At 41.5% G+C, this 25,912-nt stretch overlaps 1 protein-coding gene and 2 long non-coding RNA genes across 3 annotated transcripts; 2 read left to right on the top strand and 1 right to left on the bottom strand.

Moving 5' to 3' along the window:
• Positions 1–4,765: 4,765 nt before the first annotated feature.
• On the top strand, positions 4,766–9,822 carry LOC124693308 (protein FAR1-RELATED SEQUENCE 5-like). The gene is made up of 7 exons (XM_047226783.1): positions 4,766–5,068; positions 5,149–5,466; positions 6,699–6,963; positions 7,077–7,767; positions 7,873–8,330; positions 8,455–8,742; positions 9,073–9,822. The coding sequence occupies exons 1-7, from the start codon at positions 5,025–5,027 to the stop codon at positions 9,670–9,672; spliced, it is 2,664 nt and encodes an 887-aa protein (XP_047082739.1). The 5' UTR covers positions 4,766–5,024; the 3' UTR covers positions 9,673–9,822.
• A 10,038-nt stretch (positions 9,823–19,860) lies between these two features.
• On the bottom strand, positions 19,861–21,057 carry LOC124683602. The gene is made up of 4 exons (XR_006996752.1): positions 20,996–21,057; positions 20,382–20,436; positions 20,218–20,284; positions 19,861–20,096 (listed from the first exon to the last, which is right to left on the bottom strand). It is a non-coding gene; the product is annotated as an uncharacterized LOC124683602 (long non-coding RNA).
• Positions 20,045–20,592, top strand: LOC124683603. Its single transcript, XR_006996753.1, has 3 exons — positions 20,045–20,221; positions 20,323–20,385; positions 20,499–20,592. It is a non-coding gene; the product is annotated as an uncharacterized LOC124683603 (long non-coding RNA).
• Positions 21,058–25,912: the final 4,855 nt, after the last annotated feature.

A 25,912-nucleotide genomic window follows, 5' to 3' on the forward strand; every position in this document is an offset into this window, starting at 1 on the left:
AACCGTAGGGTGACACACTTAAGGTTTGATGTCGTTTAAGTAGATATTAAATATGGAATGGAATTCGAAGTTTTGTTCGGTGTCTCGGATGGGATCCAGGACATCACGAGGAGGTCCGGAATGGTCCGGAGAATAAGATTCATATATAGGAAGTCATATTCCAAGTTTGGAAATGATCCGGTGCATTTATGGCAGGTTCTAGAAAGTTCTAGAAAAGTCCAGAAGAAATCACCATGGAAAGTGGAGTCCCGGAGGGACTCCACCTTGCATGGCGAGCCAAACCCTAAAGAGTGGAGTCCCAGGTAGACTCCACCATAGGTGGCCGGCCACCCCACCTAAAGGAAAGGTGGGAGTCCCACCTTGGGTAGGACTCCCTCCTTGAGTAGGTTTCCCACCTATGTGAGGTTTTGTTGTTGGGGTCTTATTCGAAAACTTGGACTACAACTCTTGGGGATTTCCACCTATATATTGAGGAGAAGAGGGAGGGGGCAGCCACTCTTGGCCGCACCACCTAGGGCTGCCCATGGCCGGCGCCCTACTCCCCTCTCTCCCCAAACCCTAGCGCCCTCCTCCACATACTACTCCCGCAGCCGCATAGGCGAAGCCCCGCCGGAGTTCTCCACCACCACCGCCACCACGCCGTCGTGCTGCCGGGATTCCGAGGAGGATCTACTACTTCCGCTGCCCGCTGGAACGGGGAGAAGGACGTCGTCTTCATCAACACCGAACGTGTGACCGAGTACGGAGATGCTACCCGATTGTGGCACCGTCAAGATCTTCTACGCGCTTTTGAAAGCGGCAAGTGATCATCTTCTGCAGCAACGAGATCTAATCTCGTAGGCTTTGGAAATCTTCAAGGGTTAGTCTCGTTCATCCCCTCGTTGCTCCCATCTTCTAGATTGCATCTTGGCTTGGATTGCGTTCTCGCAGTAGGATTTTTTTTGTTTTCTATGCTACGAATCCCTTCATGTACTTTCCAGAGTTCTTAATCAGTTGTCAAAATCTTTTTCCATAGACTGTGAATCCATCCATGAACACTTCCATTTCACCGGCCTCTGAAAAGTTCCTGGTGCATTACAAAGTCCAAACAGAGGCCTTCTTTAAGAAAATGTTCCGTAAGGGCATGGAAATGCGGTCTTCTCTTGATCATGAGTTGGAATTTGTAAAAATCCTGAATAACCATCTAAATAACAAAAGTATTTATGCACAACCAATCGTATCTGATCCATAATGGCAGAGAAAAGTGATCATCCCTTATTGTTTTATTAAACTTTCTGAAATTAGTGCTCATTCTCCACCCTTAACCGCACCAGTAGCAACAAGTTGTCTACTATCATTTTCCACCATTGTCATTCTCGCTTTCCACAATAAATTGTCTACTATTCAATCTGCAAGTGGAAATATTACATTTGCTGCCAATAATCCCAATATCTCTTTCTTCATCACTTCTTGACAATGTGGATTTAATCTCCATCGATGGTCTTTACTATCCTTAACATACTGATGGAGCAATCCCCTTTATTCTTCATTTGAATAACTAATTGATGATCTGTACTTTTTCAGGACTGCCAATAATGTTGCCACTTGCACTTCAGTTAATTATGCACTTACAATAACTGGCAAGTTTTTTTTCTTGACCAAGAAATTTATAGTTCAAATGTACTATCAATGGTTTCAGTTCCAATTGGCATATCTGAATTTTTTCTTATCAATTTGATGGTGCGACAATGGAAGATATGTATGGATTTATACTGTTTCAAAGTCTAAAATGGTACCTCCATTTATAATTACCATGTCTTATGTATTTCGTTAAAGTTAAATTTTGTATAAGAATATCAACGTATATAATGCAATATGTATATTATACGAAATTATACTATTAATATTAATTTTTATCATAAGCCTTAACTATTTCATTTAATTATTTTTCCTATGTAATTGATTAATCATTGTAAAACTTGACATTGACTAAACTTAAAATGTAGTGTAACTAAAAGCACAGGGAGTAGTATCTTCTAGAATGGCATTGGAATTCAAATTTTGTCGATAGATATGTATATTACTCGCTGATTGTTTTTAAAATTTCCACACACCATACAGGTGACGATCTGACGGTGGCGACGTGTTTGCTACTGGCACTAAAATTGTCACATTCACTCGATATAAAATTCGATTTTTTGCAATCCCACAATAAAATGTTGTTAAAAATGTAGGAACCGAGATGGGCCAGTCTGGAATTGTGGACCGAGAGAAGTTTTTCTGAGCAGGTTCTCACTAATAGGTGCATCAAGATCTGTGCTAGTCTTTATTTTCCTCTCAAACAACTTCTCTTTTTTGTATCTCTCATACCATACAACAATTGTACTTGAAACTTTGCAGTTCATTGAAACATTTGATATGGAACATAGAAAAATAGTTCGGGATTTTATGATACTAGCACATTGCCCGTGCTTCGCTACGAAACTAACTTGACATATGATTGTTTGAAAAAAGTGCCGGTAGCTTTAATGATATTTGATTACAAGTATAATGTGATCACAAACAAATAAGAATTAAGCCATTATTCCAAATTTTGTTGTTACTTTTTTCTTTCAGAAGTAAGAGATGATAATGCTTTTGTACTCTGTAACCTTGTCTGTCCTCTCATGTAGTGAATGATTTAGGACGTGCATATAAATAAGGTCACTTATATAAATATTATTTCAGTCAGCAGCCGTCTGTACTAACCCTCGACGTCACATTTAGACACCAGTGATAAAATCCTCCCTAGTGTACTTCTATATATGTTTCCTATCGTTAGTACCCAAAATTAGTTAGCTAACTAATCCCGTAAAACAAAATTAGCTAACTGATGTTGTATGTGCCTCATACTGCCACACATGGTGGAGCTTGGACGAGACCTAGGCAAGCCTTCAAAACGGAAAATATTGAAGCCGAGGAAACAAATCAACATCAGCCCGTGGAGCAAATCCCTTCCTCCCAAACGGACCCTTTCCAAAAAGGAAGGGATAAGATTTGACTTATCTGTCGTGCAGTACATACCGAAATCTCTCCCCATGAGCGCTTATCTGAGGAACTGAGGAGTGTGGCGAGAACGCATCTCTGGCCGTGGGCTTCTTCAGCCGCCGCCTTATGGAGGAGCAGGCCGAGTCGTGATGCGCCAGCCATCGGCCGCTGCACGAGGGCGTCCGACATGGTGGAGCGTAGTCCGTTCGTGCGGCCAAGATGCGGGAGTGCCAAGGAGGGGGAAAGAGCTCCACCGGCTAGCTTGGCGGGGCAGCGCTGGCGAGGCGACCAGGATGTGTGAGTAACGTGAATAGGGAAAGGGCTCCGTCGGCCAACTTGTCGGGGCAGCGCGCCAGCACTGCTCGGGAGGAGGCCGTCCTCTGGCCAGGATGCGAAAGTAACGAGGATGGATGAGGAGCTCCGCCACGCGCCGCCCCGGCTGTAGACTTTTCCGCCCTTGAGATCGTGCGTGGAGGGCTGTATTTCTCGCGTGCGTGGAATCTGGAGGGGGTGGTAATTACCTGGATTCTGAGGGGCTCCGAGGCAAAAGTGGAAAAGACGCACGACGTACGGGTCGCATTGGCGTTTAATAGTAAAGATTAAAAAAATATTGAATTATTTGTCAAATTTAAGCATTCAATTTTTTAAAAAAATGTTCAAAAAATTCAGAAATATTTTTTCCTACATTGTAGTTGTAATGTTTCAGTGATCAGGAAACCATGAAATCCATACTTTACATAGTTTGTGAAATAAAAAGAAGATAAATTCAAAAAGTATTGGTGTGTACTGAGTACGTGCTCAACCATGCTTATCTGATTGTGAGAGAAGTTTCTCTGAGCAGGTGCTCACTGCACACTCCATCTGGGTTGTTCATAGGTGCATCAAGATTTTGAGAGAATTTTTTAGAATATACATAAAAAGAATTATTTTTAAATATTAAATATTTTAAATTTTTAGATAGCTAAAGGAGGACACGGATTTTGTGCTCCTGCACCAGTGATCCTTTTTTTTTTGTAAATTGCACTTTTTGTTTCAAAAAATCACAAATTTTATTTCGTGAATACATATACATGTATTGAACACCCGTGTGAAGTTTTGATAGAAATTTCGCTCTGTTTTGAGCTAGGGAAAAAAGACAAATTCTTGGGTGTATATAGAGGTATATAACAAAGAAAAATGTCAGAAATTTGTCTTTTTGTGTGGCCTGAAATAAAATGTATTTTCTCCCAAAATTTTTGGCGTGCCTTTGTAATGTACTCTCACGCTACCATATTTTTTTGTTGTTTTTTTTGAATCTTAGAAATGTGTTTTTGAAAACTTGTAATTATAGGGATCACTGGAGCTCGTGTGCTGTTAGAGGTTTTCGCTATTTTTACTACGTTATAGTCGTAATGTTTCACTGATCCGCAAAATTTCAAATCCATACTTCACATACTTTGTGAGATAAAAAAAAAAGACAAAATTTAAAAAGTATGGGCGTGTAGTGAGCAGCTGCTCAACCGCACTTTTCTGATTTTGGATCACACTCAGAGCACGAGGAATCTCCAAACGGTCTTTAAGTACAGGCCTATCTACTGCAGGTTCATTTCGGTAAGTGCCAGGTCGTGGCCTTATGGCGCCAGGACTGAATCGTTGCCGTTCGCCTGGCACGGAGATTCGCGATGGAGGCCCACACTCTCAGCTGGTTGACCCCTACCACGGAGCGATACAACTAGCTTCCTCCTCCGCTACGACTAGCTACGACTCTGCCTAACTGACAAATACATCGGCAGCCTCCCCCACCTCCCCGTCCTTGTGCTCTGCCAGCTTGTACGGCGGCGACATGGCCGCACGCCGGACCCCGGTTACCCCACCACCCCGGTCCCCTCCTCCTGCTTCAAATTTGAATCTCACGCCCAGGACCGTCACCTTCCTCCAGCTCTCTCTGACTCTGAGGTCTGCTACTCTCCGGCCGCCGTTCCGCCTCGGCAGAGATCTATCCTCGAGATCTCGCCGCCCCCCCTGCGGTCGCAGAAGTGATGATGGCAGGAACAGCAGAGGGATACACTGATTTGCTCCTCAGGTAATACCCCAAGCCCGTCCCAATCTCGAGTAAAAGGTTTCATATCTCTCCTGATTTCATCTGCCGACCTCGTTCCCCAGAATGTCGGAGCCAAATCATGAGCCAAACTGGGACTGGTTCCCAACAATTGCTAGTCAGGATGCCAAATCGAGCGCACACACTTCGCCGCCCATGCTGAGTTCGGATTCAAGCATGTTTGCATCAGATCCAGTGCCCTACAGGTTCGGAGATGATGAAGACTGCATCAAAGATTCGGTATGCGACCTCGACGAGTCTCCTTGTTCCGAGGAAGCAGACCTGTCAGCTCCAGAGTTGCAGGAACAATCCCAAATCCGGGATGATTCGCCAATCGGGACGGCATGCTATTCCCCTGCATCGAATCCCACTTTGAAGAGGAGGTTAGTTGCACCCCAATATCCAATGAGAGCAATCTGGATCTTCTTTATTATTACTAGACCATAATCCCCGGATTAGCAATCAAATGTAATTCCTGAATCTAGTTTGTTACCAGTACAGTGCTGAAAGTAAGCTTAATATGGAGTTTTAATACATATTATGGTGGATTGTGTAGTTGCTCATATAAATAAAACGGTGGCCTCTGTGTATAAATTTACATCTTCAGTACATCATAGCTGATCCTGTTTGTTATCATTTAGTGCCTTCAGTATGCTAAAAAAATCGCATCGATGAGTTGTTATATTAGAGTGTGTATAATCCTAGCTCATCAATAAGGTGAACATGCCCATGCTATCGAAAGGGAATCACCAACTACTGTCAATCAGCTCCCAGGGAGTGGTGCTAATATGTCATTATTTTGTTGTTCCACCATGTGCTGGTTTTTTATTTAGCAACAAAAGACACACTAATCTCATGTATGAGTTCGTTTCATTTAGTGTTGTGAACTACTGAACTCACATTTAACTAGCGAGCATTGTCTTTAACTGAAGCCATTGCCCCTGTCGAAGTGCAAGAAGAGACACACTAATTTTTGTTCGCCAAGAACAAATAGATTCACAAGATTTAGGATTTGAGGGCCTTCTATTAAAGGTGCCAGGTCAAGTATTGGTATCATTCTTCGTGTGTCGCTGTTGGGATTACACACGTTTTCGGTATACCAAATTAGATAATCGTTTTTAAAATTGGGAGATTTTTTTCTTAGTGTTTCATCTCTGTAAAGTTCTGTTTCCCGTGTCTGTGCTGGGGAGGATATGTAGATTGTACTGACTTTGTTGGGAAACAGATAATTCGATAGGCAATATTGAATTATACAACCATATTGATTCAAGATAGAAGTTTGTTTACGTTCTGTTATTAACATTGATGGACTATCTAGTTTTCAAACAAGCGAGCAGAGACGTATTGCATAATTAATTGCGCACCAATTTATTTGTCGGTTACAACAAAATATTAAATTAGTCATTATTTTGGTTCTGCGTCAAATAATGGCAGAATCCCTCTTATATTTGATTTCATTACGTGCAGTTGTATTTTTTTTCAACTTCTTTCATCATGTCAAAAGGAAACACACATCAGGCTGCTGTAATAAAAAAATCATATTTATGTAGACGGCATGTGGGAGGTACTAGATATATTCCCATGGTTCACCCTCAATTCTCTTACGATTTTCCAGGTTCCGCCGAGGAGAAATTCCTGATTCAAGGGAACCAAGTTCAGGAAAGAAGAGTGCACTAGAGATAGCTATGAGGAAGTCAAATGAGAGAAGCTCTGGAGCTGTCATAGCACCAGAGATAGGGATGGAGTTCGATTCATTACCTGAAGCCTATGACTTTTATAATTTGTACTCATGGGAGATTGGATTCGGCATAAGATACGGGCCGTCAAGAAAGAACCCCTCAAAGAGCAAAATTCTGCAGGACATAACTTGTGGCTGTCAGGTAATACAGAGAAAGTCTAATCATCACTCATTATAATGCTGCAGATTCCACATTTCCATTTTGGTTGCAAAGGCCATATGTTTTAACCATGGTCTGCTGTATCGTTTGAACAGGGGAAACCTAGGCATCTCAACACACGTTCAGTTTGCTGCGGCTGCCCAGCAATGATCCGTTTGCACCGAACAGATGATCATGGATGGTACATTCACGAGTTCAGGAAAGATCACAATCATGGGCTGGCAATAAAACGCGGGGAAAAGTTGCAGTGGCCATCACATAGAAACATTGACCCGCACACGAAGGACCTTGTTAGGAACCTCAGGGACAACAATGTGGGCCTCACGAAGGTGTTCAGTGTTATTGGGAGCTTCTTCGGATCAATGGAAAATATTCCTTTCAACAAGCGATCACTAAGGACACTGTGTGCAAGCATCAGCAGGGACCATTCAGAGGATGACGTGAAGAAAACGTATGATGCTTTTTCAGAAATGAAGCTGAAAGACCCCAACTTTCGTGACAGCTGCTTGGCAGACTCTGAAGGGAGGATCAGAGCACTAATGTGGACAAACGGGAAGAGCCGTATGCAGTACAATCTGTTTGGGGATGCAATAACCTTTGACACAACCTACCGCACAAACCAGTATGACATGCCTTTTGGATTATTCGTCGGTGTCAACAACCACTTCCAAAGTATAATCCTAGGTGGTGTCCTGTTGACGAACGAGAAGACAGAGACATTTGAGTGGGTGTTCAAAGAATTTGTATCTCTAATGGGAGGGAAACCACCAGCGACCATTCTTACAGGTATGTAATTGCTAAAACACTACAATGTTCTACTAGTTACATACTATCTTAATACTGGTATAGAGAAATCAATATAACCCATAATTGGATGTATTTGAATCACAGATCAGTGTCGTGCGATGGAGATAGCTATTGCCGCTGTTCTCCCTGAGACAACCCACAGATGGTGCAAGTGGCATGTTTTGCGCAAAGCTAAAGAATGCATGGGATCAGTCTATTCGAAAGCGTCCGGTTTTCGTGACGAGTTCCACAAGATTCTGGAGTACATGATAACGGTGGAGGAGTTTGAGGCAGCATGGTCAAGTCTCGTCGCAAAGTATGGTCTTGAGGAACACCCTTTCTTAACTCAGATTTTCGAGGTCAGAGAGAAGTGGGCGAAGCCATACTTTGCAGGAAAGTTCTGCGCTAGGATGACAAGCACCCAACGTTCTGAGAGTGCAAACCACATGCTAAAGGGTTTTGTCCCGCCAGGGTCTTCAATGAACATGTTTGTTAGGCACTACGATAAGCTGCAGTTTGACAGAGATGAGGAGGAGAACTACCAGGAGATGCGCAGCCGCCTGGTAAGATCATTACTAGTCGAACTAGTTAGAGGTTTTCGTTTACTGGTAATGTTACTCAAGTTTTTTTCTAAGCTGTTATGCCTTGATCTTGACTTGTTGTTCACTCCATTATGAAACAAATTAGGGAGGTATAGTGCTCAACAGTGGGGAGCCTATTGAGATGCATGCGAGCAAGATTTACACACCAAACATGTTTGGCTTGTTCAAGGTACACTTGTTCCAGTCGGGGTCATATATTGTGCAGGAGGTAATTGATGGACAAAGGTTCATTGTGAAGCACATATTCGCCGAGAAGAGAGAGAAATGGTCCCGGACAGAGTATGAAGTTATTTTTGATCCCCAGAGGGAGACTTTCAAGTGTGAGTGTGTGATGTACGAGCACATGGGAATATTGTGCGGCCATGCACTCAGGGTAAGCATTAACTTGCCACTATAACGCAATTCATGCATCATATTATTATTGTCTAGATTCTCCATAGGTCACTGCTTTTTTTTACAAGCTGGTGCCAATTTAGCAATGTAATGCATGTACATGTAAATAGGAGGATATATACTAACATTGCTTAAGATTTTCTGTTTCGAAATAATGTTGAAAATATGAAATCTCTAAAATGGGCCTGTGAGTTTAAGCTGGTTGGACTCGGTGAGGCTATTAATTTTTCAGTGTGCAATGGTATATGACAAAGCATGTAACTGAACTTTTTGTTTGTTGTATTATCTAATTCCATCTTTGGGTTGGCAGGTTATGATCAGTCTAGGTATAACAGAAATACCTGCAAGCCACATCATGAGGAGGTGGACCAGAGATGCATACCGTGACATGCCTGCACATCTTATGATATATCAAAATGACAGCCCTGCTATGAAATCCACGAGCTTCCGCCACTCAGCTTTATACAGAACTGCAATTGAGATTGTTCAGATGGCCGACACTAATCCTGAGTCATACGAGGTAGCAATGTCCCACTTTTTAGATGCCATGCCTATCCTATTAGAAACAAGCAAGATCAAAGATGGTCTTGGGCTGGAAGAGAGACTTCATGCATCAGGCCGGCACACACAATACCAAGGAGACAGATACGAGAGCAGCAGTCTACGCCCAGACATGGTTGCTCCTCCCAAAAGGAAAGAGATGGGGCGACCAACCACAGCAAGAAGCCGGCCTGGGTACGAGAAGGTTAGTGTGCCGAGGACAAAATTTTGCACCATATGCCGTAGTAGGAGCCATAGGTCGAATGGGTGCCCATCGAACTGGAACAAGAAGCCACGGCGAGAGGCGCATTGCTCCAATTGTGGTATTGCTGGTCATAGGAAGACCAATTGTTTGACAACCAATTACTAGCAAACGAACTTACGGGAATGTGTGAGTGGATACCTGTAGGATGTTAACCACATCTTGTGGAAATCCTATTTGAAGTTTTATTTTTTGTAGCTGAATTATGCGCAGATTGTTATCTTGAGTCGAGTTACAAGTTCCTGAAGGTTGTCTCCACATGCTTACGCTAATATTTATCGTGGTCAACTCATTGATCATTGCATTGTTACAAACCCCGTTGCAATCTTGGGGAGTTTTATTCGTGAGCTATATATACTTTTAGTCGAACAACTTACACCCGGGGTGCAAAATAGTCCCAATGCAAACCGGACAAAACTAGTCCCACAACCACAACTTGAAACCTGGGTGCAAACTAGTCCATTTCAATCGAATTTGAGGTTATCCATTTCAATCGAATTTGAGGTTATCCATAAGATCATGATATGATCATTTCATCTTTGGTCACACTGATAAGGGTAAAGATGCCTACCTCCGTTGTCTAATATATCGAATGGTTTCTTACGGCAACAAGTATGGATACCTTTGTTGGCTGATCCGATGACTTTACAAACCAAAAAAATGTCACGGATACTTTGTTCGTCGACTAAAGAACCATATGGGCATCATATAGGATACATACAACCATGATTTATGTATCTAGAGGTTATCGATAGGATCATGGTAAGATCCTTTCATCCTTGAAGACACTGATAAAGGTAAATAACGCCTACGCCCGTTGTCTAATATATCGAATGGTTTCTTACGGCAACACGTATGGATACCTTTGTTGGTCGGCTAGATGACTTTTACAAATCAATAAAATATCACGAATACTTTGTTCGCTAGCCAAAGAACCTTATGGAAAAAAATGTAGGATACATACGGCCACGATTTCTGCATCGAGAGGTTATCCATGATATCATGGTAGGATCCTTTCATCCTTCGAGACACCAATAAGGGTAAAGGATGCTTGTTGTCTAATATATCGAATGGTTCCTTACAACAACACATATGAATATCGTTGTTGATTGGCTAGATGACTTTACAAACCAAGAAAATGTCAAGAATACTTTGTTCGGCGGCCAAAGAACCGTATGGGCAAAATGTAGGATAAATACAACCACGATTTCTATATCGAGAGGTTATTCATGATATCATGGTAGGATCCTTTCATTCTTGGAGACATAAGGGTAAAGGATGCCTAAGCCCGTTGTCTAGTATATCAAACGGTTCCTTACAACAACACATATGGATACCTTTGTGTTGGTTGGTTAGATGACTTCACAAACCAAGAAAATGTGTAGGATACTTTGTTCTATGGCAAAACAGCCGTATGGGCAAAATGTAGGATACATACGGCCATGATTTGTGTATCGAGAGATTATCCATGTGATCATGGTAGGATCCTTTCATCCTTGGAGACACCTATAAGGGAAATGGATGCCACCCTGCGTTGTCTAATATATTGAATGGTTTCTAATGGCAAACACGTTTGGGTACCTTTGTTGATCGACTAGATGACTCTATAAAAGAAGAAAATATCAAGGATACTTTATTCGGCGGCCAAAAAACCGTATGGGCAAGATGTATTATATATATGGCCACAATTTATATATCGAGAGGTTATTCATGATATCATGGTAGGATCCTTTCATCTTTGGAGGCACTGATAATGGTAAAGGACGCCTACACCCATTGTCTAGTATATCAAATAGTTCCTTACAACAACACATATGGATACCTTTTTTTGGTTGGCTAGATGACTTTACAAACCAAGAAAAATTCAAGGATACTTTGTTCGGTGGCCAAACAACCGTATGGGAAAAATGTAGGATACATAGGACCCCGATTATTGTATCGAGATTTTATCCACGTAATCATGTTAGAATCCTTTCATCCTTGGAGACACTCATAAGGGTAATGGATGCCTACACCCGTTGTCTAGTATATCGAATGGTTCCTTACGATAACACGTATGGATACCTTTGTTAGTCCGCTAGATGACTTCACAAATCAAGAAAATTTCAAGGATACTTCGTACATAGGCCAAAGAACAGTGTGGGAAAAATGTATGATACAGACTGCCACGATTTTTTTTTTTGCATCAATAGGTTATCCATGTGATCATGGTAAGATACATCCATCAGTGGAGACACTGATAGGGTAAAGAACGCATGCACCCATTTTATACACCCGTTGCCAGGCATATCAAATGGTTCCTTACAACAACACATATGGATAACTTTTGTTGGTTGGCTAGATGATTGTACATACCAAAAAAAATTCAAGGATACTTTTTTTCGGTGGCCAAACAACCGTATAGGCAAAATGTAGGATACATACGCCCACGATTTCTGTATCGAGAAGTTATCCATGTGATTATGGTTGGATCTTTTCATCCCTGAAAGCAATAGTAAGGGTAAAGGACGCATGCGCCCGGTTTCTAATATATCGAATGGTTCCTTACACCAACACTTTGGAGACCCAGATATCTTTACACACAAATAAAATCACGGACACTTTCTTCGTCGGCCAAAGAACCGTATGTGCATCATATAGGACACATACAGCCATGATTTCTGTCTCGAGGGGTTATTGATAGTATCATGTAGGATCCTTTCATCCTTGGAGACTCCGATAAGGGTAAAGAACGCCTACACCTGTTGTCTAGTATATCAAATAGTTCCTTACAACAACACATATGGATACCTTTTTTTGGTTGGCTAGATGACTTTACAAACCAAGAAAAATTCAAGGATACTTTGTTCGGTGGCCAAACAACCGTATGGGCAAAATGTAGGATACATAGGACCCCGATTATTGTATCGAGATTTTTATCCACGTAATCATGTTAGAATCCTTTCATCCTTGGAGACACTCATAAGGGTAATGGATGCCTACACCCGTTGTCTAGTATATCGAATGGTTCCTTACGATAACACGTATGGATACCTTTGTTAGTCCGCTAGATGACTTCACAAATCAAGAAAATTTCAAGGATACTTCGTACATAGGCCAAAGAACAGTGTGGGAAAAATGTATGATACAGACTGCCACGATTTTTTTTTTGCATCAATAGGTTATCCATGTGATCATGGTAAGATACATCCATCAGTGGAGACACTGATAGGGTAAAGAACGCATGCACCCATTTTCTACACCCGTTGTCAGGCATATCAAATGGTTCCTTACAACAACACATATGGATAACTTTTGTTGGTTGGCTAGATGATTTTACATACCAAAAAAAATTCAAGGATACTTTTTTTCGGTGGCCAAACAACCGTATAGGCAAAATGTAGGATACATACGCCCACGATTTCTGTATCGAGAAGTTATCCATGTGATTATGGTTGGATCTTTTCATCCCTGCAAGCAATAGTAAGGGTAAAGGACGCATGCGCCCGGTTTCTAATATATCGAATGGTTCCTTACACCAACACTTTGGAGACCCAGATATCTTTACACACAAATAAAATCACGTACACTTTCTTCGTCGGCCAAAGAACCGTATGTGCATCATATAGGACACATACGGCCATGATTTCTGTCTCGAGGGGTTATTGATAGTATCATGTAGGATCCTTTCATCCTTGGAGACTCCGATAAGGGTAAAGAACGCCTACACCTGTTGTCTAATATATCGAATGGTTTCTTACGGAAACACGTATGGATACCTTTGTTGGTCGGCTAGATGACTTTACAAATCAATAAAATGTCACGAATACTTTGTTCGCCAGCCAAAGAACCTTATGGGAAAAATATAGGATACATACGGCCACGATTTCTGCATCGAGAGGTTATCCATGATATCATGGTAGGATCCTTTCAGCCTTCAAGACACTAATAAGGGTAAAGGATGCATGTTGTCTAATATATCGAATGGTTCCTTACAACAACACATATGAATATCTTTGTTGATCGGCTAGATGACTTTACAAACCAAGAAAATGTCAAGAATACTTTGTTCGGCGGTCAAAGAACCGTATGGGCAAAATGTAGGATACATACGGCCACGATTTCTATATCGAGAGGTTATTCATGGTATCATGGTAGGATCCTTTCATTCTTGGAGACATAAGGGTAAAGGACGCCTACACCCATTGTCTAGTATATCAAATAGTTCCTTACAACAACACATATGGATACCTTTTTTTGGTTGGCTAGATGACTTTACAAACCAAGAAAAATTCAAGGATACTTTGTTCGGTGGCTAAACAACCGTATGGGCAAAATGATCCATGTAATCATGTTAGAATCCTTTCCTCCTTGGAGACACTCATAAGGGTAATGGATGCCTACACCCGTTATCTAGTATATTGAATGGTTCCTTGCGACAACACGTATGGATACCTTTGTTAGTCCGCTAGATGACTTCACAAATCAAGAAAATTTCAAGGATACTTCGTACATATGCCAAAGAATAGTGTGGGAAAAATGTAGGATACATACGGCCACGATTTTTTTGCATCAATAGGTTATCCATGTGATCATGGTAGGATACATTCATCCTTGGAGACACTGATAAGGGTAAAGAACGCATGCACCCATTTTCTAATATATTGAACGGTTCCTTATGTCAACACATATTGATACTTTTTTTTGGTCGGCTAAATGACTTTACAAACCAATAAAATGTCGTCAAGGATAATTTGTTCTCTTGCCAAAGTATTGTATGAACAAAATGTAGGATACATACGAGCACAATTTCTATATAGATAGGTTATTCATGATATCATGATAGGATCCTTTCATCCCTGGAAACACTAATAAGGGTAAAGGACGCCTGCACCCACTGCCAGGTATATCAAATGGTTCCTTACAACAACACATATGGATAACTTTTGTTGGTTGGCTAGATGACTTTAATAACCTAGAAGATTTCAAGGATGCTTTTTTTGGTGGCCAAACAACCGGATAGGCAAAATGTACGATACATACGCCCATGATTTCTGTATCGACAGGTTATCCATATGATTATGGTAGGATCTTTTGATCCGTGGAGAAAATATTAAGGGTAAAGGATGCATGCGCCCAGTTTCTAATATATCGAATGGTTCCTTACACCAACACTTTGGAGACCCAGATGACTTTACACACAAATAAAATCACGGATACTTTATTTGTCAGCCAAAGAACCGTATGTGCATCATATAGGACACATACGGCCATGATTTCTGTATCGAGGGTTATCGATAGTATCATGCTAGGATCCTTTCATTCTTGGAGACTCCGATAAGGGTAAAGAATGACTACGCCTTTTGTCTAATATATCGAATGCAAACCTTACGACAACAAGTATGGATACCTTTACCCAAAGATTGGATGACTTTATAAAAACAAGAAAATACTTTGTTTGGAGACACTCATAAGGGTAATGGATGACTATACCCTTTGTTAGTCCGCTAGATGACTTCACAAATGAAGAAAAATTCAAGGATACTTCGTACATCGGCCAAAGAACAGTGTGGGCAAAATGTATCGATACTTTTTTTGGTCGACTAGATGACTTTACAAACCAGTAAAATGTCAAGGATGCTTTGTTCTCTGGCCAAAGAATTGTTTGTACAACTCTTTGGATACAATCGAGCACAATTTCTGTATAGATAGGTTATTCATGATATCATGATGGGATCCTTTCATGGTACATCTGTCAAGGATACTTTGTTCGCTGCCCAAAAAAATTTAAGGATACTTTGTTCATCGACCAAAGAATAGTATGGAAAAATGTTGGATACATACGGCCACGATTTTTTTAAAAAAATCGAGAGGTTATCCATGTGATCATGGTAGGATCCATTCATCCTTGGAGACACTGATAAGGGTAAAGAACGCATGCACCCATTTTCTAATATATGGAATGCTTCCTTATGGCAACATGTATTGATACCTTTGTTGGTCGGCTAGATGACTTCAAAAGCCAAGAAAATATCAAGGATACTTTGTTCGCCGGCCAAAGAACTGTATGGACAACATGTAGGATACATACGGGCACGATTTCTGTATCGAGGGGTTATTCATGATATCATGGTTGGATCATTTCATCCTTAGAGACACTGATAATGGTCAAGAACGCCTACGCCCGTTGTCTAGTATATGGAATGGTTCCTTACGACAGTACGTATGGATACCTTTACAAACCAAGGAAATGTAAAGGATACTTTGTTCGGTGACCAAAAAACCGTATGGGAAAAGTGTAGGATACATACGGCCATGATTTGGGTATCGAGAGGTTATGCATGTGATCATGGTAGGATCCTTTCATCCTTGGAGACAATAATAAGGGTAAAGGACGCATGCGCCCGTTTTCTAATATATTGAATGGTTTCCTTACATCAACACATTTGGATACCTTTGTTGGTCGGCTAGATGACTTTATAAACCAATAAATGTCAGTGATACTTTGTTAGGCGGACAAATAACCATATGGGAAAAATGTAGGATACATACATCCATGAGTATTGTATCGAGATTTTATCCATGTAATCATGGTAGGATCCTTTCATCCTTGGAGACTCCGATAAGGGTAAAGAACGCCTACGCCTTTTGTCTAATATATCGAATGCAAACCTTACGACAACAAGTATGGATACCTTTACCCTTATCGGTTAGATGACTATGAAAACAAGAAAATATCAATGATACTTTGTTTCGCGTCAAAACAAAAACCGTATGGGCAAAATGTATTATATATATGGCCACGATTACTATATTGAGAGGTTATTCATGATATCGTGGTAGATTCTTTCATCCTTGGAGACACCGATAAGGGTAAAGGATGTCACCACGCGTTGTCTAATATATCAAATGGTTCCTTACGTCAACACGTTTGGATACCTTTGTTGATCTACTAGATGACTTTATAAACTAAGAAAATATCAAGGATACTTTGTTCGGTGGCCAAAATATCGACGAACAAAATGTAGTATACGTACGGCCACGATTTCTGTATTGAGAGGTTATTCATGGTATCTTGGTAGGATCCTTTCATCATTGGAAACACTGATAAGGGCAAATGAAGCCACGCCCTTTGTCTAGTATATCAAATGGTTCCTTACAACAACACATATGGATACCTTTATTGGTTGGCTAGATGACTTCACAAACAAAGAAAATTTCAAGGATACTTTGTTCATCCGGCAAAATGTAGGATACATATGGCCACGATTTTTTTTGCATCCAGAGGTTATCCATGTGATCATGGTAGGATCCATTCATCCCTGGAGACACTGGTAAGGGTAAAGAACATATGCGCTCATCTATATCTCTTATAAAGCAAAATCCCACTAGAAGATCATTTAAGTTGTCTATCTCAACATGCAATCTATCCACATCATCCATTCTATTAGTCATCCAATTGTCCATGTCATCCCCCACTAACATTCATTAATACTCTACATGGAAGCCACATCCTCTATTTTTTAAGCCATCCACATCATCAACTTTTAGCCGCCAACTACATAACCATTTCAAGTCAGTTTTTTTTTAAGTTAGCCTCTTGACTATTTATGCCAATTGAATCCTGCATGTTCCTACGAATAACATCCTATTCCAATCAACTTATATCCTTTTGTTTTTTTTTACAAAATAGAGTCATCGGAAAAATTCCCGCTGCAACGCGAGGGGTATCCTTCTAGTTTTCTAATATATCGAATGGTTCTTTATGGCAACACGTATTGATACTACCAAGAAATCATCGAGGATACTTTATTCGCGCGGCCAAAGAACTATATGGACAACATGTAGGATACAAACATGCACGAATTTCTGTATCGAGAGGTTATTCATGATACCGTGGTAGGATCCTTTCATCCTTAGAGATACTGATAAGGGTCAAGGATGCCTACGCCCGTTGTCTAGTATATCGAACACATATGTATACCTTTACAAACCAATGAAATGTCAAGGATACTTTGTTCGGTGACCAAGCAGCCGTATGGAGAAAATGTAGGGTACATACGGCCCGTATCGAGAGGAACTGCCAGTTTTGATAAAATAATCAGTAAGTCTGATTTTTCTGATAGAGAAGAAAAAAATGTTCCGACTAATGCAAACTCACGGTATGAGCGCACGCTGGTCAAACTTTCAACCTATAAATATTGATGGGAGGTTGCGGACCTGCCACTAGTTAGGGCATCTCAAGCGGCCAACGCAAAACGGCCGCCCAAATTGGCCGTGTTCGCGTCGGCCCACGGACACCAAAATGGTTGTATAGGTCCACGGTGACCGTTTGTGTCAGGGACATCCCAAGCGGGCCGACATATATTTTGTTTAGCTGAGAGCGTTAATGTCGGTTGTGGCAGTTAACGTCCTATCGAGGTCTGCCGCCGACGATTACCGGTTCGCGCGCAAAGACGGTACTTCCCACGCACCGCTAATACATTGGCGTGTTTCACCGCCGTTTCGCACGCGCAGGAAATGGCTTGCGCGTGGTCAGCGTTCCCCGCCCCATCGTGGCTATACATGGTGCAGGCCGCCAACCCCTCAGGTCATGCCGGTAGCCAGTAGTAGGCCGCACGACTACGAGTAAACCTAGCCATAGTAGGCCGCGCAACGACGATTAAGTACGGTCGGCCAATCAACAGAAATGACAAACATTTTTGCTTACATGTGTCACCGAACGATGAGCTCTGATTCGACCAACGCGGACACGCGGCGTGATCGTGCAGCGCCTATGCAGACGCAAACGTGCATATTTGAGCCGCGTTTGCGTGTCCGTGGATAGATCGGTCAGTATGCATCAGACTATTGGGCTAGGGTACAGAAGCTGCACAATCGCAGACGCTGCGCAGCCCAGTTGAAAATAACCTTGAAGCCTAAGCGCCGCGAGTACAGCACGTGTGTATAATATATTGCACCATGCCACCATAGACAAGCAAACTCGTCTACTGATGGAGCTGGACATAGTGCACATGACATCCTGTACATGTACAGAACAAGAAGGTACATAGTAGGGGTGTGGGGAGGTACACTATGTCTGCTGCTTGTACCAGGAAAAGTACTACTGCATGCTTGGTTGTACTGTCATTCGTACCGGGTATGAGCTGTCGAAAAAGAATCTTATACGCATACTGCTAGCTATCCAAGGCTCTACCTAGCAAGCATGGTAGGATACGTTTGCCTGTGGGGTCCGTGGTCAACGTGCAGAAGGAATCTACAAGCAAAAAGGAACAGCAAAGATTGAGTCCTGGCGCCATAACGCCAGGGCGAAATTCACGTCCGGTTCATTTCCTCTCCTCTGCCTCACCTCGCACCCTCCACTTCTAGCAGGCTCGCGGAGAGCACGCACGCACAAGTTACAACCATGGCAGCGCTACCGTCCGAGCAGTTCGACGTGATCGTGGTGGGCGCGGGCATCATGGGAAGCTGCGCGGCGCACGCTGCGGCGTCCCGGGGCGCGCGCGTGCTCCTGCTGGAGCGCTTCGACCTGCTGCACCAGCTCGGCTCGTCGCACGGCGAGTCCCGCACCATCCGCGCCACCTACCCGCAGCCGCACTACCCGCCGCTGGTCCGCCTCTCGCGGCGCCTCTGGGACGACGCGCAGCGCGACGCCGGATACTCTGTGCTCACGCCCACGCCGCACGTCGACCTGGGGCCCAAGGACGATCCCGCGTTCGTCTCCGCCGTCGCTAACGGTGGCGCCACCGAGCTCGCCTCCGGCGAGGGTGCAGCCAGGCCAAAGTGGGCGGAGGTGTTCAGGGTGCCGGAGGGGTGGACGATGGCGAGCAGCGAGTTGGGCGGGGTGATGAAGGCGACCAAGGCCGTGGCCATGTTCCAGGCGCTCGCCGTCAAGATGGGCGCCGTCGTCAGGGACAGGGCCGAGGTGGTCGACGTCGCCACGAAGCAAGGTGAGTGATGCCACGCATGTCGCACGTGTTCCTGCTCTCACCGCGAACTAATTTCCTTGGATGCATGCGGCTCTTGCATGGAATCCACTGGCGACCGGCAAGTTGGCAACCGAGTATGCGGGAGTTAGCGCTTTCGTGGACCATTTATCCGTGAACGTTGCTGTCCTGCAAACTTTTCGTTAGAGACAAATTCTGCTCCTATTTCACAAATTCTGTCCTGATCTTGCTATGTTTAGAACATAAGAAAAACATATTATTTGTATTTACTTATATGGAGGCTTTAATTTAGGGCGCACCTGGAGCTCAGTCGACTGAGACTTATTAAATCTCAGTCAACTGACGTCATCACGTTTTCTGGGTCAAAAACTGACTTCCACATCCAGCCCGATATGGCCCTGTACAAAAAATTTCGGCTCCCTTTGGGCCTGTACAAATTAATCTTTCTTTCTTTGACGCTGTTGGGCCTGTATTACAATTGGGCCTCGTTACCTGTCATTGCATGTCTTGACGCTGAAGAAAACTTGCTGACCAGAACGAGATCCTGTGCCAAAAATACCCCTCAACCACTCCTTCCATCATCCTCTCTCTCACGAAAGTGAACCCCTGATGAGAAAGAACAGCAGATCAGATCTGACGAAAAATCATGAGTAGCAAAGATGTTCTCCATAATTCCTTCTGGTCTAAAATCACAGATCTGAGTACAGAACGAGGATCAACTACTTACCCAGGTCAGACAACCCATAAAATCCTTTTGTTCAAAAAAAGTTTCTCCTGTCTTCTCTTGTAAGAACCTGCACGAAAATGATGAATGCTCCTTCATTTCCTGTAGTTCCATTTGATGCTTCAGAAAATACTTCATGCCAGAAAACAGGAGGATCAATTACTTACACAGGTCAGGAAAACCTTTTCTTTTAAAACAGATTCTCTCTTCTCTTGTAAGAACCTGCACGAAAATGATGAATGAAAAAATGGATCTATGCAACTTGATTTTCCTGTATTTTTTAGATCATGCATCAAACAAGACTCCATACATTAGACAAGATTTTCCGACTGATTTTCCAACAGTACAAACTGACGGAGAAGATAACAACACATACCAGAGTATGACATGACACAAGTTCATTCCTGATGTTTGCATCTACCTTGTTGAAACAAGTTTCTTAGTATATATTTGTGGAGCCTGACAAATTTTAAAATCTCTGAACTATTTCAGGCATAATGCAGAACTATGGAAATTACTTGATAGGATCAGAATCACATACAGTACAGGTAAATGCAACTTGATGCATACTGTATTGTTGCTACTCATTGGCTAGTGTCACTTTAGATAGTAAGAATTGAGGACCTAGTGTAGCTAAAGTTCAAAGGCAAAAAATAGACAGATGCAACTTTATTTTTTGCTATCATTTCCGAAAAAAATTTCAAGATGCCAACCACATGTAACTACAGATGTGCTCATATATGGTTATGTAACTACAGAGGGAAAGTATTCAGTCATTTACCACCAAGTCTTTCACATTCGTCTTTGCACTGGTTCGCGGGTAGCACATGGCATCAGGATCCCCATACTGGAACTGCAAATAAATATCATAAGCTGACAGCAACATAAAAACAATATTTTCAATTGTGATAGTAGCATAACATTACAAATTAACAGTTTGTACCGTTATTTTTCACCAAGTAGCCTGCATCTGCCAGTAAGAAGAGAAATTCACCATCATTTTTCAACAACATGTACAGACAGCAAATGAACACCAAAAAAAGCGAAGGATGTCAAGTTTACAGCACACAATCTTATATTGGTAGCCAATTTTTATGTTCAAAAGTAAAACTGCACCCTCCTAGATCATGCTAGTAATGCACATAGGATTACTGTCTGTGCTCCGAAGAAAACCTTCACCAAGTAGCTGTCCAACTGAAGCACTTCATCAACAAGTCTATTTGTTTACTGGAGCGCATCTTTGCATTCAGGGCCAGCCGACTCCCAGACCTGTGTAAAAATGACCGCACATAACACAAGGATCAGAAACACATAATACATTACATTTTTTTTGGGACTTGGCATGCATTAAAATTGGACATTCATTTAAAAAAAAGTATGGGCTTAGTTACCTAAGATTTTTTGTTTTGTCACATTAAACAGAACAAAAGCAATTCAACTATGTTTGCCAGTTAATGTAAAATTTACCTTGAAATCTGAAATTAATACTTTGAAGTAGCTTTGACAAAATTGCTATTGTGTGCAGCAATTCTCGGATGCTGGTGTGCGCGAACAATCCGCGAAAGGTTCCTGCAACATTCATGAAGAAGCAGACACTGTGAGTAGCTTGTGAAAGAACATTACAAATTGACCATCTAAAAAATAGCTTTTACCACTTAACAGTATAAAAATCTTGTCTCTGTATTCTTGTGGTAGATGAATTTCTCACAAGATGGAAGCATGTCATACACTCAGATGTTGCTAGGAGTAGAAAGCACAGCAGATTATTACAATCCATTTGTCCAAGGTCCAATGGGTGCTGAGGTATTTAAATTGTTGTTTGGACATTGTATAACAAGAATTTATTTGTATTTCGTTCATCTCATTGCAATGTTATGTTTTTAAAAAATGCAGAACAAATTATTCATGATCACTGGTAGATATTCAGATAGCAACAATGGCATGTCTCAAGAAAACCGATCAGTCATACATGACACAAGTATGGAAAATTCTTGTGGTTGGAACTTTCAGAATAACACATCGGATAGTGCGAATCAAGACAGGTTTTATCCCGAAGATCCAATTGTTCAAGAAGATAATGTTCATGTTTCCTCTCAGACAAGCTGTGACAAACATTCAAAAGAAAATCCAAAAAACATGGATCCAGAACTTCATGATTCAGATGACGACAATGAAGAAGCAGCGCCACATTATGACATATTTGGTGAAGATCTACCTAATGCAAGCAGTGAAAGTCGCGTAAATCTTGGCAGCAATAATGATGAAGGAAAAACAACAGAGGGTGAACTAACAGAAGAAGATATTGTTACTTTCCTAGAGAATGAAGAAGCTAAATCAGATGCAAAAACAAGCAGTCAAGAAGTTAGGGATCATCATGCTCCTCACCTTGATATGCAATTTCCTTCTGATGATGCAGCTTATAAGTTCTTCAATGAGTATGCTTCAATATGTGGCTTCTCTATTGCCAAGGAAGGAAATTACCATGGAAGGAAAGGTGGAAATGCAGGGCACACCCGTGTGACATTTGTGTGCAACCGTGCAGGGAAGCCTGTGGATGAAGAAACTCTGGAAAAAAGAAGGAAACAAAAACAATTAAGGAAACAAGAGAGGACAGGGGTTGTTCCCGCAGAAAGAAGAGCAAGGAGGAATAAGATAGAACACACAGGTTGCTTAGTTAAAATGGTTGTTTCATTAAAGAATGGAAATTGGTTGGTAATTTCAGTGCACCTTGAACATAACCATGAACTAAGTCCACCGCAGGAGACAAAATACCTGAGATCCCATAAAAGCATGACAGAAGATGAGCAGTTGTTCATCCGCACATTTGCCTCTGTGAAGCTTCCACCAAGGAAAATTATATCAATCCTTTCTTACATGAGAGGTGGTGATGTACCTTACACAAAGAAGCATGTTAGCAATGTGCAAACAGCAATAAGAAATGAGTGCAAGCTAAATGACATGACTTAGGTCCTTGATTTTTTCTGTAAAAGAAAAGAAGATGATCCTAGGTTCTACTACAATTTTAAACTTGGTGAGGGCAACAAAGTTCTAAGTCTCTTCTGGTCTGATGGAAACTCACGGAGGATGTATGAGTTGTATGGAGATTGCGTCAGCTTTGACACAACATACAAGACCAACAGATACAACCTACCGTTTGCTCCATTCGTAGGTGTAACCGGACATGGTCACACTTGCCTATTTGCTTGTGCAATTATATAGAATGAAACAGCGGAATGTTTCACTTGGTTATTTGAAGAGTTCCTTAATTGCATGGGTAACAAATCTCCACAGACAATCATAACAGACCAGTGCGTATCTATGGCTACATCGATTCCTCAAGTGTTCCCTAAGACAGTTCACAGAAATTGCTTCTTCCACATAAGGAAAAAGTGTGATGAAAAGTGTGGTAGATCATTTGCTACAAAACCTAACTTACATGCAGAAGTCTCAGATATTCTATGCAATTCTCTAACCATTGAAGAATTTGAGTATCTTTGGCAAGATATGGTTCAGAAATATGATGTTGGACACATAAAATACTTCAATGCAATGTGGAAAAACAGGGCGAAATTTGTCCCTGTATACTTCAAGAAGGATTTCTTTCCTTTTCTTCACTCTACATCTAGAAGTGAGGGGACTAATTCAGTTTTCAAGGACAACGTTGGTTCAACTTACAGTGTTATAAGTTTCTTGGGTGAGTACGAGAGGATCACTAAAGATATCGAGGAGAAGGAAAGAGAGCAGGACTCAATCACAAGAACTACTACACCCGATTCATCGGGTGAAGAGTGAAATTGAGTATCGAGTCGGCAGTAATGTACAACCGGCAAATATTTTACAAGTTTCAGAGACAGCTAGGTTTTACAGCTAAACTGCATGTTGATGAGATTATCAAAAATGAAAGATATGAAGTCTACAAGACAAGAAAGCTTGCAGAAAAGGACTTCAGGTCTCGGAGGTTTGTTGTACTGGTTAATCTACCAACTGAAGACTTTTCTTGCATTTGCTGCAAATTTCAGAAGGATGGAATACTTTGTAGCCACATACTTCGTGTACTTGTAAATCTCAACATTTCAGAACTACCAGCAAAGTACTTCATTGAGAGGTGGAAGCCACAAGACAGGAAGGTAGTGAGAGACAAGCAGTACAATGTACCTTTGGAGCTCACAGAGAAGAACCGGCACCTCAGGTTTACTCTGTTGACAAAGAGGCTGGTTGACATTGCATCTGAAGGTTCGCGTGATAACGAACGTTATCTCTTGGTAGTAAAAGAAGCTATTCCGATAGAGGAAAAGTTAGATGCAATAAATGCAGCTCAGGAAGAAGCAGACAAACAAAAGAATAATGGGAATAAGACAGAGAACGTACGTCCTGATGTTGTAGATGATGGTTTTGGTGCAACCCTTGAGAATCCTGATGTAGCTAAACCAAGAGGAAGACCTACAGTAACAGGGCGGCAGAAAACTTTAGTTGAGGAATTCCGTTCAAAGCAGAGAATAACTTGTAGCCATTGTGGATCACATGCGCATAATATTGCAGGTTGCGACATGAAACACCTAGACAAGTCATGTTTTCCGAAGAAGACAACAAGCAAGAAAACTTCAGGTTTAACACTTACTTACTCTGTCATTGAAAAATATGAGAAGTAAAAGGATTCAAAATTAATATGGAAAAAAGAAATATATATTACCGTGTCTTAATATCAGTATTAATCTTTTGCAGCTCCTAATTTAAGTAAAAATCGACAGACTACTGGCAGCACATAGAATAGCAAATCAAAGAAAAAATCAAAGGCGCAAGACAGTCCACTTGTGCTCTGAGGGCTTGATGAAGTGAAGCATGCAGTTTGCATTTCCAAAATTTGGTGGAGAAACTATTTGTTCATAAGGAACCTATCCGTATCTGTAATTTAACAAAGTTGTAATTTATAACATGGGATAGTCCATTGGTTTCAGAATGCTTTGTTCAATTGCAATTAGGTTTGTTGCATGAAAATTATGACAGTTTAAAGCATGTAGTGACCGTAACAACTGGCTTATGTTTTGCTAAAAAAGAAAGGAGGCGTGATGTGCACCGCTATGTTCACCTGGGAGCTTACAGGATCAGTGTTAGCTTCTCACAGCTTTCGTTAACAGCTGATATATACATTGTGATTGATACTGATTATCATAAAAAAACAGTTACCTGCAATTACAAAACCCATGTGTCAGTTAACCTAGGAATTATCACAAAAATGTCAGTAAAAGGTACCAACACTGAAAATAGAGAGAAAACATAACGTTGGAGTACAAAAGAAAATGTTTTGTATATAGCACGGGTGCTTAATGTAGACTCATAGTACAGAGGAACAAACAGGTGCTATTGTTGCAAGGGTAAAAAAGCACATAGCACATGTCTTCGTCTTACCATGTATTTGTCTGATATATATGAAATGACTAATATGAAACAACTACACATATATCATGAAATAAGGAGTAGAAAAAAAGGAAGTGTATCCTGTTGTCTCTGTCGAAAATTAACCACAACCTGCATTTAACGGATTTGCTAATGCTCAAGTGCAACACGACATGCATGGTAAAAAAATCCATGGACATCAAACATGCATCCTATAGTGTCAGATTCAGTTCCCAGGATCCATTATGATATTCAAAATAGGCACAAGGCATTCTCGTCTGACAACTAAAAATAAAAATAATGA

The sequence above is a fragment of the Lolium rigidum genome, chromosome 1 (assembly GCF_022539505.1).
Source record: "Lolium rigidum isolate FL_2022 chromosome 1, APGP_CSIRO_Lrig_0.1, whole genome shotgun sequence".
Classification (NCBI taxonomy): domain Eukaryota; kingdom Viridiplantae; phylum Streptophyta; class Magnoliopsida; order Poales; family Poaceae; genus Lolium; species Lolium rigidum.